Source organism: Triturus cristatus, chromosome 4_2 (genome assembly GCF_964204655.1).
Source record: "Triturus cristatus chromosome 4_2, aTriCri1.1, whole genome shotgun sequence".
In the NCBI taxonomy this organism is placed as follows: domain Eukaryota; kingdom Metazoa; phylum Chordata; class Amphibia; order Caudata; family Salamandridae; genus Triturus; species Triturus cristatus.
In genome coordinates, this window is record NC_140586.1 from 480,964,994 (window position 1) to 480,981,167 (window position 16,174).

The window sequence follows — 16,174 nt, forward strand, 5'->3', positions numbered from 1 at the left end:
ACTGTTGCTTGTATTTTTCGTACAACATATTTTCACAATATCATAATCACTTTTATTGTCTCTTATCTCAGGACGGTATTAGCACATATCTGTGCCAATATTAGTTATTGCTTATTTATGAGAACAGTGGTTTTTGTGCACTTCTTGTGGCACCTCACCTTTGTGTATCGCTGTGTTGACTTCTATCACTGGGTGATTTCATGTTCCTTTGGGTACTTGTTAGGGAAAATTTTTCTGAAAAACTCTTCTTAAGCTTGTGATTTGTGTTTTGGTATACCATCTTCCACTACATTCTGATATTTTTGATATTTTTAAAATGCAGGGTCCGTTGTCTGTGTAATCAGCTTTAATTGTTAGCATCTCTACAAACATTTTTTTCCGTACCATTAACAAGGCTCAGAGGTGCTTTGGTGGATAAGGAGGTGACAATAGCCAGAATCTTCTTGACTCACCCATTGAAGATTCAGACATACGGTGGAGCAAATTAGGCACCCATCACAATCCCTTGCACCTCCAGGTAGTATTCTTTATGGAAACTGAAAATGCTGTGGGTACGGCAAAGTTGTAGCATCTTGAAAATAATTTTCTGTGAGTTTAAGTAGTATACTGTTCGAGTAGATAATGCTTTGTTGATTGCAGCAATGCCATATTCATATTAATAGAGGGACATACACTCACTACCTCATTGGTGATCAGGATGTAGTCAGTCTGCCAATCCATGTTGGCTAGTTTGCTCAAGATATCCTTTTTGTCCCTGATAAATGAGGGAAGATCTCTCTGTGCAAGAGCAGGGGGTGGGGTGGAGGGTACTTGGACTGTTTACGCGGTTTTATTGCAGTTTATTCACTAAAGTTGCAAAGTAACTTTGATTGTTACCGTCGTCGGTTGTATGCCGTGAAAATTAAATACAGATCATTTAAGAAACAGAAATGAAGGTGATCTCTCATATAAGGTTGTAACTGGTTGTCAGAACGTCTGAGCAGAATAAATTAATTTCAGCTATGAGTGAACGTCCTGTCATGGATGTAGGAAAATGCCCCTTTTCGCATGGTTACCCCCCACCTTTTGCCTGACACATGATACATTTTGACTTGGTGTGCCCTGGGTCCCTGCCAATCAGGTTACCAGGCCTGTGTCCTTTTCCACAGCTGTACAGTTGTACCCACAATTGGCACATCTCTGGCCACAGTTAAGACTCTTGTAAAAGGTACAATGGTACCAAGAGCACCGTGACCAGGGAAGACCTTTAAGGGCTGCAGCACCTGTTGTGCCACCCTTACGGGCCCTGCTGCTTAACATCCACACACTGCCATTGCAGGCTGAGTGTTTTGGTGCAGACAAAAAGTGAAGAGTCGACATGGCACACATCTCTGTGTGACATTCCTACAAACCACTGCCTGGGTCCTAGGTAAGTCGCTCCCTAGCAGGGTGCCCTAGCCCCCAGGTGAAGGTTCAGTTGCATGAGCACCCTACCCCTACAGTGTCTAAGTCCTTTCTTGGGCATTGTAAGTGCAGTAAACCCATAAAGAGTATATGGTCTTTGAGTTTGTGGGGGAGACGAGGTGAAGCACACATCTCAGTCCCATCCATCTTGAAGTTGAGGGGACTCTGTCAGTTATAAATTATAGAGAGGCTTGTGCCTCCCTCCTACTGAATGATGGCATAATAGGGGGTGTACTCACCCCAAGGAAGGGACCTATTGGTCCCAACCTGCACACTCCTGTAAACACCCCTAAATTTAGTTTTTAGGGTGACCCTGAACCTTGCTTCCTCCGAGTAGAGTAGAAAAGAAAGACGACTGAAGAGTCGTGCTGACCACAGAAGAAGAGGAAACTTAACTGCTTTGGGCCCAGCCCTAGCGGCCTGTCCCGACTCGGAGTACAGCAAAACCCGGACGTAGCCAGCAGCCCCCCAAAACCCAGAGGACCTGCTCTGCTCTCATCTGCAAGACTCTATCTCCTTTGAGCACTGAATTTGCTCATCAAAGACTCCAATTCAGAACCCTGATCAAGCCGGTTCTGCACCACTCTGCACCTGATGCCCACGGCCTGAGTTCGAGTGGCCCAACACCCTGGGGAGGTCTCCTCAGCGATACTGACCTGGGATCTGGTGATCCCGGACCTACCTTGAACTTAAAGCCGACGCCTGCAGCCTCAACCTGAAGGGTCCCCCCCCCCCCCCAACCGCAACCGGAGCTGGTAAAAAGATTGATGCCTTAGGACACCCCTGCATCCGACGCCCCATGGCCTTGGGTGGCCCATCGACTGTGTTCAGGCATCCCACAAGAACCCAACTCACTTCTCCTGCTAGTGGTCGCCTTCAAAACGCCTCCCTGCCCGAACCTGCAGCCTTTTCTTCGAACTGGAGATTTCCATTGCAAACCACAGGGCTCCCAACGTCGTCTTGGCACTCTGCATCCGGCCTCCTCCCTTCCACTGGTGGTGCAGCTCCTGTGCTGATTATTGGACCCTGCAGTGATAGTCCTAACTCCAGGAGCTTTGCTCCCACACCTGAGTGGCCTGCTCGCAAGCATCCCCTAACCAAAGTCCCTCCCTTAGCCCCTTTGGCCAACATTGGGTGCCTGCACTCTGCACCCGGCTGCCCTAGTGCCGCTGGTGGTGCAATTTGAGTGCCTAACTGAATCTTAGGGAGCCCTTGTTCTAACCACAAAAAACGACACTTGCAGGTCATTTACGTACCTGCTAATCGATAAACTTCTTTTCCCCATAGGAACCAATGTTACGAGTTTTTGTTCCTTGAATGTTCTGGATGTTGAACAGTTATTGTATGTAAGGAAAGTAACTGTATTTTAAACCTGAAAAAGTCTTACTTACCTTTGTATTGTAGGATCCACAGTGTAATATCTAGGTATATCACCCCAAGTAGTCGACGAAAGCTAAAAGTAATCAAAAGCATATCCAATTCACTACCCTATTTCTCATCCTGTACCTCTATCAATATCTTTAATCTACATATACTTACCTCTTTTATGCATCTATATACTTTCAATGTACTTATGGAGCTATATATTTATCACTTTCTTCTAATTTAGCATTTCCAGTGCACTACCCTATTTCTCAGTCTATACTTTCTCTCAATAGATCTTCTAGCCCAACTTTCTGACCCATCTCAAACTTATTTCTACTACTCTTTCCAATGCACTACCTTATCTCTCACTCTATACATCTATCAATATATTATCTTCATCCACTCTCTCATTTATCCCAAACCCCATACCACTACTATGATCCTCAGAATATCCCTTTCTAGACTCTCTCCTACTCTACCCCTCCCTTGCATCATCTGACACCTCTTTTACTATACCGATCCCCCAAAACAAATCTTTCTAAACTCTTCCCCCCCAAAAGCCCTTTTTACTCATCCAAAAGCCTCATCCTACTGCTATGACCTAAAAAAAAAAGATCCTTCACTCTTCTATCCCGCCACTATCCTTTTCAATTAAAATAACAGACTAACATGTTCACTTCTCAAATTCCATATTCCACTTTACTAATTCACTACTAATCCTTTTACGGGTTACAGAGTAGCATGCTACTTGCCAATAAAGCGTTTCGACACCCCATCAGGGTTACAAGCGCTATATAAATGCAAACCGTTTTCCCTTTTCCACCCCTCCCCAACCCTTCTCAATCCAAATAACTGACTAACATATCCACCACTCAAATTACTTTCATGTTTATCCATACTAATTTAACACTAATCCTTATGGGTTCCAGAGTAGCGTGCTACTCGCCAAAAAAGCGCTTCAAAACCAAATCAGGGGTAGCAAGCGCTATATAAATACAAACCTCTTTCCCCTTCTATCCATCCACCTACCCTTCTCTAATCAAATAACTGTATAACATATCCACCACTCAAATTACTTCATATTTCACTATACTAATTTTCAACACTAATCCTTTGAGTACCAGAGTAGCGTGCTACTCTCTAGAAAAGCGCTTAAACACCCATCCGGGGTAACAGGTGCTATATGAATGCAAACCTTTCTTCCCCTTCTCTACCTCCGCTATCCTTCTCTCTCCAAATAACTGACTAATATCCACCACTCAAATTACTTTCGTATTTCACCATACTAATTCACCACTAATCCTTTATGGGTTTCCGGAGTAGCTTGCTTCAACACCCCATCAGGGGTAACAAGCGCTATATAAATACAAACCTTTTTTTTCCTTTTCTATCCTTTTCTATCCTTCTGCATCCAAATAACTGACTAACCTATCCCCCACTTAAAATCTACTTGCATGTTTCACTATTACTAATTCAACAATAAACCTCTATGGGTCCCGGAGTAGCGTGCTACTCGCCGAAAAAGTGCTTTGACACCTCGTCAGGGGTAGTAAGCGCTATATAAATGCAATTACAATACAATACAGTACAATAAGGAGAACAATAAATACTCCCTAGATGCTGAACTATGAGTAAGAGCTCACATACAGATGCCATAACATAGACCCCAAAACATGGACTTCAAAAAATATCTACCTTACATAAATATGCCTGTATAAAAATTGCAAACTGCACCTACACCCGGTGTTCAGCTCTTGCACTCAAATATATGGAGATACATCGGTAAGTTATCCAGTCCCAAAATAAGTTGTAAATAGTGTTTGGCTGTATTTAAAATAAATACTTGTTAGAATTTTTTTTATTTTTATATTGTCATACTTGGATTTGTTTGAGTCTATATTTGTAGTCTGCTTTCTCATGGAACCGAAAATCTAACATCACTTCGTACCAGATAGTCTACACCTAGTTTACTCATAGTGTTGCCTGAAAGAGAAGCTTCTTTTCAAGGGTGCAGCAAAAATGAATATTTAGAATGTCACCTTCTAGCCTGATTCAGCCAGCAGTTGCCAATATAGTAGAGTTTTAGCATGGCCGCTGGTTCCTCTGTCTAAAAAAGGTGGAGCCTGAACCAAAAATCCCAAATGATTGATTTCCTCCGCAGACATCACTGCTGTCACTGCAAACGCTTTGTATCCGCTTCAGACGGACTGCTCTCCTTAACTGATTCTCCCAGACTCCATTCAAAACATAACATCTTGTTGCATTTATTCTCCTAAGACATTCTAACCAATCAACTAGTGTTTTATCTCTCCATGCATCTAACATATTAAGCAGACTAGTTGATCATACCTAGCAAGAATGTCTTACATAACCGCTAGTCTCATCTACATATCTCAAGACAAAAAACATGCAATTGGAAATGTATGGTTCAAAACCTTTTTATTAGTAAGTTTATCATTGCATGACAGTGGGAGCAAACCAACCAAGAGGTGGCGAAGTTCCCTGAGAATTACTTCATGTAAACAACATCAGAGTAACCCCTCACATCCCCAGGAGTACTATCTACAAAATCTATATTCTATAGGGCACAAAGTGAATCTGATACGGACCTCCTAGGTGTCCCTAGCAGCTTGCGTGGGGTATCTACATCTGTCAGCTGCAAGGCTCCAGTATTTGGGGCAAGTCAACTCCCGAAACTCCTTAGAAAGGAGAGCCAGGTAAGGGCGCTGAAGCTTCCTGAAGGAAGCTCCCTGAGCAGTGAGGGCTAAGGTGAGCTTCTCCATACCCAGCACATGCCATAGCTTGCAAAGCTACCCAAGGTGGAAACATTGGAAGTGCGTCAGTGCCCCAATGAGTGAGTATGTTTTGGAGGGCCACCCCCAATGCCAAGCAGATCTGTCACTGGAAGGTAAAGAGATTAAGGAGTCCCAGGATGACATACGTAGGAAATAAAGGTATTTGAGTGTCAAGGTGTTTGTCGATATCTTTCAGGATGTCCTCCTAGTATTGTGAGTTTGAGGCGTTCCCAAATCAAGTGTACCAGCGTCCTGGGGGAGTCACAGTGCCTCCAACAATCCATGCTACGAGTGAGATTACTCTTGTGCAGATGCATCGGGGTAAGGTACCTTTACATTGTGATTTTTGTAGCCGTCTCACTACAGGCTGCATTATGCACCCTATGACGCGCTCGGTAGTACACCTCTTTCCATACCTTAACTGTGAGCAGCCTCTCCAACCCCAGTTACCAGCATTTCTGTCCCAGCATCTTAGGCACTAAAGGTGTGTGTTGCAAAATGGCGTATAGGTCGGTAATAAGGTGCTTGTCATTATATTTTGTAAGGAGCCATTTTTCAAAAGCTGTGAAGGGCCGCTGTGCTCTAGCACACACCTCTGGGTGTATCACTTAGAGTCTACTTTGCAGATTTTGCATCCTCTGGCTCCAGACGCATGTAGCCATCCTGTAAGTGCTGAAAAAGAGCAGCCCTCTTCTTCAAAGAAGAGTACGATAGCCGGCACTCTGCCAGTGGCAAAATGCAGCTTGTTCTCGGCCTGGTGTAAAGGCCACATTTTTGACTATCTGGGTCAGTGGGTAGGTGAAATGTGGAAAGCCTCTTGCGTAAGGTAACGCAATACCACTCTCTCAAAACTGCATTAGCTACCGCGTAGGAATCAAATCCCTACAGCCTCTGCAGACGGGCCACTAATGAGATCTTCCAAGGTAAGGTACCCGCGATTGGGCTGTCCATAAACAACCATCGCTTTTTGGATTCCTCCGTGGACAACTCCACCATATTGTGGAGTTGAGTAGCTTGGTTATATTGTAGGAGGCTCGGAATCCCCAGTCCCCCTTTCAGTGGAGAGTGACAACTCAATGTCCAGCTCATCTGAGGCCGCTTCTCAGCCCACACAAAGCAGTTCAGTTCACTTGGTAGGATCTGAAGCATGTCGGCGGTGGGTTTAATCAGTAGCGGCTGGAAAAGGAAGATGATTTTCCGGAACACTGTCATCTTTATTGCGGTTATCTGGCCTAGCCAAGAGAGGGGATAATGTTTTTTTGACGTGCTGAAGCATTTGGTAATTAAGGGAAGACGCCTCTTGAATGGTATGGGTGAGCTGTATTTCTAGATCGGGAATAGAGATGTATTGCTATTGGATCGGATACCGGTGCACAAGAAGTGTCAACGTTTCAGGGGTAACTGAGAGGTTGAAGGCCTGCGGCTACTGTATATTTATCCGGAGCCTGCTCCGCTGCCAGAGGGCTCTGCTTCGTCCACGAAGACTAGGAGAGCCTCCTGGGGATTATCTAATGCTACAATGACATTGTCTGCATAAAGAGCAAGAGTGTGCATCTCCCTGCCAAAGGTGACTCCTGTAATGAGCGGGTTGTCACACGCCTGTTGGGCAAAGGACTCCATATACACAGAAAATAGCAGAGGCGAGAGGAGGCACCCCTGCCTTATCCCCCAACAAAAAGGAAATGAGGACAAAGTCTGGCCATTGACCCGTACAGTTGCTGTTGGTTGACTGTAGTTACTGAGGACCCAGGACTGACATCTAAGCCCGAAGCCAAAGTGGGCAAGCGTCGCTTCAAAGTACAGCCAGTGTACTTGGTCGAACGCTTTTTCTGCATCTATAGCCAGAAGCATAATCTCCTGCCTGGAGTGCTTGGCTTTATCCAGCAAATGGAGGATGTGTTTAGTATTATTCACTACATTGTATGCGTGGAACAAATTCCGCCTGATCCGGGTCAATCAGCCCCAGCATGAGTGGGTTCAGTCAGAATACTAGAATGTCAGTAAGAAGCTTGATGTCTATGTTCAGAAGAGATATTGGTCTATAGGACCCACAGTGTCCAGGATCTTTCCCAGGGTTGGGAATTACAATGATAGATGCCTATAGCATGAAGACTGGACAGTTCTCGGTCCATTGATCGCGTTGAACAGTCGCATCAAAATGAGCGCTACTAGCGGACCGAACGTCTTGTAAAACTGAGCCAGGAAACAATCCGACCCCAGCAATTTAAGAGGCTTCAATCTTGCGGTAGCTGATGTAATCTGATTGGTCAGTTTAGCGACTCAGCCTGCTCCGCCGTCATTCTCGCAGTGCGAGCATTCATGAATTATGAGTTTCCACCAGTTTTAAGAGGCTCTCTATGCCCAGCAAACCCCCTCCAGCGGGAGTTAGCTGGGCATAGGGATCCTCATAAAATTGGTGGAAGGCGGGTGTGATGGAGGCATCCCCCATGATATCGGTGCCATCAGGTGTCCCGAGGGACTCCACCCCTCCCAGCCTGCCTTAGGGCACGACGTTGGTTGGCCAGCAAACGCCCACACTAGTTTCCCCTCCCACATTAAAGGAATGGTGAAGTCTAAGCAAAGCGTACTCTGCTTTATTTAAATCTAATGCCGTGAGCTGTGTGCAGGCTACCTCCAAATGCAAGGTGTGCCCTTGCGCTTGTTTATTGTTTCCAGCTCCATCATTTCCTTCCGTAACTGCTCCCTCATGTCCCGCCGAAGCTTGTTATCGGCCACAGAGATGGCTATTAGCTCACCTTGAAATACTGCTTTTAACATCTCCCAGAGGAGGGAGATAGAAGTATCAGCGTTATCATTGAAGTCAATGCAGTTTGTGATGGCTTTGATGATCTGTTCCACAACGGCAGGCCTCTGAAGAAGAGTTTCTCTCATTCTCTTTGGCTGAAATGTCCGCTGTAAAGGCAAAAGACCCAGGAGTACGACATGGTCAGATAGGGAACGAGTTTCAATATCAGAGCCTGTAAGCAGACGCTGGATCCCCATAGTCACCAAATAATAATCAAGCCGGGCATTAGTCTTGTGGGAATAAAAAGTGTAGTCGAGATTTGGGGGTAGTGGTCTCGTCAGAGGTCCCTGAGGCCCAGTTCTCATACCCGCCGGGCTCCCTCTGGAGATAAAGCCCTGGCTTCCCCATTTCGATATGCCAACCTGTCATGCTCATTGTGAAACTCCTTCTCCCATCACGCCGCCAAGACCTGGAACACCCTCCCCATCCACCTACGCCAAACCGAAGACCTGCTGACCTTCAGGAGACAACTCAAGACCTGGCTCTTCGACCAGTAACTTCCTCCCCCCCCCAGCGCCTTGAAACCCGCCCGGGTGTGCAGTGCGCTTTACAAATGACCTGATTGATTGATTGATTGATTGATTGATATTTAGATCCCCACCCCAGGAGCACCCTCCGATCCCGATTGGACATGACCTCCATGAATGTACGGTGAAGGAATGTCTCCTGGCACTCGTTGGGTACGTAAAGGGAGCCCACAACAAAGGATTTATCTCCCACATGCACTTTGTACGCTAATAGTCGCCCCTTAATTTCTGCCAGTTTGTCCCATACTTTTCCCGGCAGACGCGTGAGACAAGGAGGGCCACCCCTTCTGTTATGGTACCAGCAGATGAAAAGTACTGGTGTGGGAAGGTCTGGGATCTTAGTCTACAGCAGTCCCCAGTAAATAAATGTGTCTCCTGTAATGAGCCCAAATCTGCCCTGGGTTGTTCCAAGTTGGAGAGAATCGCTTGGCCTGGTTATTAAGCCCCTTTACACTTCGGTGATAATGTTTAGCTGCTCGTGTGTTAGGTGAGGTCAGTCAATGCTCTAGAACTAACAGATGCTTGAGAACGAACAATTGACACTTTCTAAGAAGTTTTTTCATTTTCGCTGAAATATTTAATTGTTCCGACTAATAAGCTTACAACGTTTGAGGAAACTATGTAACCTAAATTACTTATTCTTCTGGATTGTTTTCTTTTTACTTACTACATCATTCTCATCCCATCAAAGACGACCAATAGAACAGAGTGGTCTGACATTTCTGGTGATGTCAAAGGCAAACCTTTGGAGCGTAATTGTCTGGATTTTTGGAATCAAAGATGCGTGTGTGAGTGATAAGCTTTGCAACAGTGAGCGGTGACGATTTGGACATCTGGGGACTAAAGCGAACGGTAACGTAATACTGCAATCAGCTGCTGACCGGTATGCTAGCGCAGTTGAACATTTTCGGCTGTAAGGTTGTCTTCATGCTGCTGTGACTTTGGTGTTGCAGTTACAGACTGAGACAGATTTCTGTCCTTCTGAACTGGAACTGGTCACTTGGAACTTACAGAACCTTCTTAAGGGTTTGTATGAGGGTCAACTAATTTCCTATTGACCCATATGCTATAGATGTCTAAATCTCCTTCGGCTGAGGAGGATCTTCCCTTAAAATCTTTGGATTTCCAAGAATATATTGGTATTAGATTAAACCCAATACTAATTGAATTTTAGAGCGGTATGTTGATTAACTTCAATGTTCGTAACTTCTAGATGAATGTAACTAAACCTGAATTATACTAAATTCTGCTGATTCAGACTAGTTATTTCTTGTGGGTAAATCATTTAATTTTATTCTTTAGTTGATTCATTGAGCTTTTCCTATTGTATAAAATAGCATTTGAATATAGCAATTATCCGATTCCTGGTCCTTATTGGATAATTTTTCATCCTCCGAATATCCAGTCCCTTTCAGCACAGAACAAGATCCATCGGAGGACTGAGTGAGTGTGATAGGTAGTGAGAGGTTAGAAGAATACAATTTAGAAATACTAACAAAGTTTAAGGGTCCCGTAGAAATGCTACAAAACAGCAAGTCGACCTCCTCAGCACCTTGGTAGCCGCCATCTTAGGCTCCATCAATCAGCGGCATCGAGGGCTAGACTCTCAGTGCATTACCGCGGGATCCAACTCCTGCACCCAGAGACACCCGAATACCGCGCCACCGTGAGAGGATGCGACGTGGTGCTCAACCGGTGCTTTATAAGCGGCAGGCAGCCGAGGATCACGACGGTGGGAACGGAGGGACGAGAAAGCAAGTCCTCCTTATCCACCATCTTGGCCACGCCCCATACACTTGGAAATTTCGGATGCATCTGGGTCTTCCCTTGCATATGACCAAACTTCATATTCCATGCAGTGTAACCAGAGAACACTGACTTGTTAATATTTTCGTAGCTGAACCTTAAATCTTTCCAGACATACAGTTAAACATTTCTGTTTTCCCTGCATTTATCTTGCCTTTCAAGTTTTTTTGTAGTTTCACTTATAAATGCTTTTGAAAGCACTGGTCTGAGGACCGATTCTTCTGGTATCACAATTTTCAACTCTTTTTTTCAGAGGTTAGACTTGATTAAGCAGTTAATTTCATACCATTTCTTCATCTAGCTGCTGACCTACTTTGTTTGCCATCCAGCCTCCTATCAGAAGGGTTTACTGCTTTTGTAATTATTATATGCATCTTTTAGTGTTTCACAGTATTTTATGCCAGCTATCTGTTCAATGTATACCTTTTCTATTTCAGGTATCTTCAGGTTCACACATATTAATACCGTTTGTCATAATTTGTTTTTCAGAACTCTACTGTACCCAAAATCTTAAAGGTCTAGGAAGGTATTGCGACCGACATGTCAACTCTGAGCAATGAATGTACACATTTGGAAACAATTGGAGAAGTAACAAAAGAAGACTTGATACAGAAATCCCTAGTAAGTTGCAGATTCCATTTATTGTCAAACCAACCAGCTGAAAATGTTGCCATTGTCTGGCCCTGGGTGTTTAGGTCTCGCTGAGCCAGTGCATGCGCTGCTCTGCGAGACATTTAGTTAGTGGCTTTTCAAAGTGCTACCACAATGTTTTCCTGGCCTCAAGCTTGCGTTCACGAGCGTGTGCACGCTCGCAGTCGCCATGTGGCTTTAATGGCTCATTAAGCCTTGCTCTCCCAAGCGCCTCGCTCTGCCCCTCCCCCACCCCAGAGCGCGTCCCTGCCATCACTTTCGCTTTCATGGCCGAAGGGAGGAGAAATTATAACAAAAGAAAACTTTTAATTGGAGTTTTTGGGGAGAAACTCCTTCTAAACAGACAGAAGCTAGTGGAGAATTACAAAGCGGTCCATCTCCATTGCTGTAACTAATCTAATAATTGTTTTTACCGTATGAATTTTTTCCAAGAACCCTCATGGATCTCTCTGAAGCACTCCTCCACTAGAATGGAGTAGATGCCTAAGTTAAGTGCGGGTCAGGTGGGTTACACATATACGGTAGCATCACTGAAACAAAGAAGTCCATGAAGGAGTTTTAAATTGCACCTGGGTTTACTTCAATGGCACAACCAGTCCCTTACGTTACCATCGTAGTTGTTTTCTTCCTTTAGTTCTTAAAAAGTTGACCTTCCACCCGTCACTCTAAACTGCTGCTTTTCAGACGTTCTTGAATTCATAATAAGAAACACAATCAAGCTGTTCTCACGAATACATACCCGTTATCGCATGATACTTATCTGTGTGACTTCTGGATCACATGTGGGTTGACTTCACAAGTGCATTTTTTGTAAATTCTGAACACTCCTTGTGGCTCTGATAACAATAGTCACCACAACTACATTCTTAGGAAATAAGTTATTCTGTGTCCCTTGTGTTTGACACCTGGGTCGACCATAAAAATGCACGTTGAGGAGCTAAGCAAATCTTTGTTTCCTTTCAAGTATATTGAAGTATACAGTGCAAATACTACTATGTTCTGAGAAATTCAGTAATTCCATACGTTGCATTTAAAACTCCTATTTTAATGTGTCTCAAATACTAATACACTTTGAAAGAGAGTAACCCTGTATTTCACTTATAGGAATAACTTAAACAAGCATTGGCATAGCCAATAGGTCTCGCCTTTGGGACCTTATAAGTGTTTAAATATGCAACAGTTAATGTTGTTGCACCAAGGATATTATGCTGCATAACTAAATACTTATAAGGTCCCAAAAGCGAGACCTATTGGCTATGCCAATGCTTGTTTTCCTCTTCTTTTAGAGTGCAGTTATTATAATATTGGTGTTAATTTGAACATGACGACAGCCCATTTAAGGAATGTTTGTATATAAGTTTCTTGATTTAAGAATCAAATAGGCTTGCGTTCGGTCTGGCCTTGATAGCTTTAGCTGTCTCATCAGTCTCTTGTAAGTAGAAAAAAACTAAATAAATACATAGACGGGTTTTCTGTCATCTCTTCATCCATTGTTTTGTTTAGCTGTCATTCACATTTTGCTTCTACGCACAATAACGGATGGGGCAGTTGGTCAGTCCACTTAAGTCGTTGGCTTACTTCAACCCTAAGTAGCAACATTTTGCTTGATCACATGCAAAGCCATCTAAAACGTAGTGCGCTTCAGTGTGAAGGATGGTGAGGCAATAATTTACTTTTTTATTTTGGACTTAAAAAATGTTTATTGGCTTTTCATAATAAAACTGTAGTTCGCACCACCCCCCTCCCCCCGAGCTGCCTCACCGCCGACACCACCAAATGCAATTGCTCATCGATGTAACCTCATTCCCCAAAGTGCAGACTGCTCTAATGCCCACATTTTAAATCCCTTAAAGGTACAAGTTTACACTCCCACAACTCTCATTCACCGGCGTGGCAATTTTGTACTTCTAACTATTTATTTTGTTTTCCGATTTTTTTTCTCCATTTGGCAGTGTTTTTTTGTTGCTTGTTTTAATCGTATTGCATGTTTTGTGGAATAAATAGCGTTATTATAATTAAGTACACATGCCTTCTAATATACACTCAAAAGCTACTTATCAAATTTTATGAGATGAAGATTTTTTAAACTTATTTTTATTGCAGGCATTTGGCTGCCACTTTCCTTTCATTTTTATTTTATGGTATATTCTTGAAATGAAAAATATTGCGCCATTTTATTAAGCCCGGAACTGTGGGATTTCCCAGTGCTTGTTTTAAAGGAGAAAACCTGTTTCTAGGGGATGCGCACATTTTAGCTGTTAATTGTTCATTTCATGTAACTCTTAAGAAAGAAAAGATCCAACTTGCGTGCAGGTGAATGGTGTGTTTTAAGCCCATTATGTAGGTGGACGCTTAATATTCTGTATTTAAAGTAGCGTTACTCACCACGTGTTTGTTCCTTCTCTCTTACTGCATGCTTAACTCAATGTGCTTCGAACTGTATAGGCCACACCAAATTCCAGATAAGGTGGTTATTTTATTATTTGGTATAAAAATGCTACAATCATGTATACATTTTTAAAGCTATAAAATTTGATTCTCTACCATTTACATTTTAACTTGCACTAGTAATAATGTGCAGATTATGCTATCCTCACCCTTGATGTGCCTTTATTGTTTGCTTCTAAAAATCTGAAAAATAAAAAGGAGGAAGAAATTTTGATTGGAAAACTTACCAAAAAGTTGAAAGGTTATGAAATGAGAGCAATATATTTTGATTGGGTACTTCTCCAAATATCCATTTGGACAGTTACGACAGCAAGTTATTTTATTAGTTGGAGTGGATTTATTGTGTGAACAATAGTGTGGAATTGTTGTTGCACACAGCACAGACCTTTTGTGAATTGCAAATGTAGCACCTTTGTAGTGTATACTAACTAGCCCCCATGAAAAGTCTTGCAAATTACCACTCCATCATTCACATCACTCACTGTTCAAACCTTTAAAATGGTGGCTTGTCGATTGGCTATACTGTCCAATAGCATGCTTGTTTTAACATTCAGAGTGTTAAAAAGGTATAAGCTTCCTATCAAGAACGCAACACATTTGGGGCACCAGCAAATCCTGGATATACCCCAGGGAGTGTTTACAATCTACTACTGAATTACTTTCACCCCTCCTTCCCAATGAGGGGCAGATGAAGGAACCTTTAGTAGGGGCTAAGGATTTTCAGACTTGTAAGCTTTGAATATGCAGTGTTGCGCAGTATTTCTTTAGCACATTTTACTGTGACTTAGTTCTGTTTGCAACTTGTAAACCCCACAAGCACAGTTAAAAATGTAAATGTTCTTTATCGAGTCTCAGATATTCTCATACTCTACACGACTCTTAGGGTTGTTAGTTGGTGAGCAAAATGAAATCATATAAAGTAGTGGTTTATAATGTTGTAGATTGTAGGCATGCCCTACGAAAATATGCAATTCATTTTGATGATTAAGACAGCTTGTTCTAACATCATTTCCATATTCTCTTGTACTTCATTCTATTGCCAAGGCTTATTGCTAACTTCAGTAGAACACTGCAATCCTCAGCCTTGGTGCCTTAACTAAAAATTATTCCCAAAACCTTTATTTCACAACCCATGCACTCTGTTGAAAATCTTGTAGCTTTTCTTTTAAGATTTAGTAGTTTGGATTGTTTTCCACAATTAGCTGTTTGTTTTGGTACTGCATTTCTCTCAGGTGTCACCTTATTTTTCTAGTAAAGTGTCATAGAAATGGTTTATTAGTCTTTACTTTTACTTTATCTTTCCCTACTTACTTTTCTGATCTTGGACAACACTGGGAACAAAGCATCCAAGAAGATGCATTAGTACATTTCTTTCAAGAGGTGTTCCTTTCAAATTTCGATCAGAACTCACATTTGTGCATATTGTGCTCAAAGTTTCTCGAGCTGAATTGAAATTGTTGAATATAAAGCTGTAATTCCTGCAGTAAGTGGTGTCCCTGGACAATGTTCCATAGAGGGTCTGTCATTGTCCGAAGAAAAAATGGTAACCAGAATTTCCTCATCAGTATGGAGGAAAATTAAGTTTGGTTTTTCTCCAATAAAAACTGTTTTTATAGCACAAGCGTCAATAATATAAGAATGTACAGTACAAAAATGCAGCCAAAAACTCAGCAGCCTATGGACTAGGGTGCAAATAATAAAGTCCTATTCTACTAACCAACACTGAGAAATACTTTGAAGGACAGTGGCTACCAGTTTGTTCTTCATTTTGGTGACCCTCTATGCCCTCCATTATTTACCTCCACTGTAGTGTTGAAATTGCTCAGAGATGCCTCTACCCTCCTTAATAGAAAGGCACTGGTAGACCTATTTTCATTACTGATGTCATTGGATCCTTTGGCACTTTAGCAGTCTTTGGCACCAATGGAATTACCACAAATGAAGGAATTCATCCTTCCAAGACATGACCCAGTGGATTCTCTTCTTTATTTGTAACTGGTTAGATTGGTACGCTAGGTTTGGCTCTAAGGTGCTTCTTCTCCCTTTGTTATGGGCATTAAGATCCAGAAAATCTTGTGGTGCCATTTTGTGATGGTGTAATTCTTCTTTTCCATTTCCAGCAACTATTACACTTCTGTTTGTGGTAAACATCACTACGATTCTCTGCTCAAGGCGCACCACTTCATCCAATAATCATTGCCATAGTAATTGTTGTAAAGTAATTTCAGAAGAAAGCGTGATGCATCGGAGAAGGAGAATGTTTTGGGGTCAGAGTAAACCAACACTAAAGAGAGTGAGTGTTTCATACGAGCAAGGGCTATCAATGCAAAAAA

General features: G+C 42.7%; 1 protein-coding gene across 4 annotated transcripts in view; it reads left to right on the forward strand.

Moving 5' to 3' along the window:
• The window catches only part of USP33 (ubiquitin specific peptidase 33), a 407,644-nt gene that overhangs the window by 45,743 nt on the left and 345,727 nt on the right, over window positions 1–16,174 (forward strand). For all 4 annotated transcript variants that reach the window (XM_085602029.1, XM_085602031.1, XM_085602030.1 and 1 more), the window contains exon 2: window positions 11,232–11,363. In XM_085602029.1, the coding sequence (XP_085458155.1) occupies window positions 11,283–11,363 (81 nt within the window). In that variant the 5' untranslated portion in view covers window positions 11,232–11,282. The remainder of the gene's footprint in view (window positions 1–11,231; window positions 11,364–16,174) is intronic.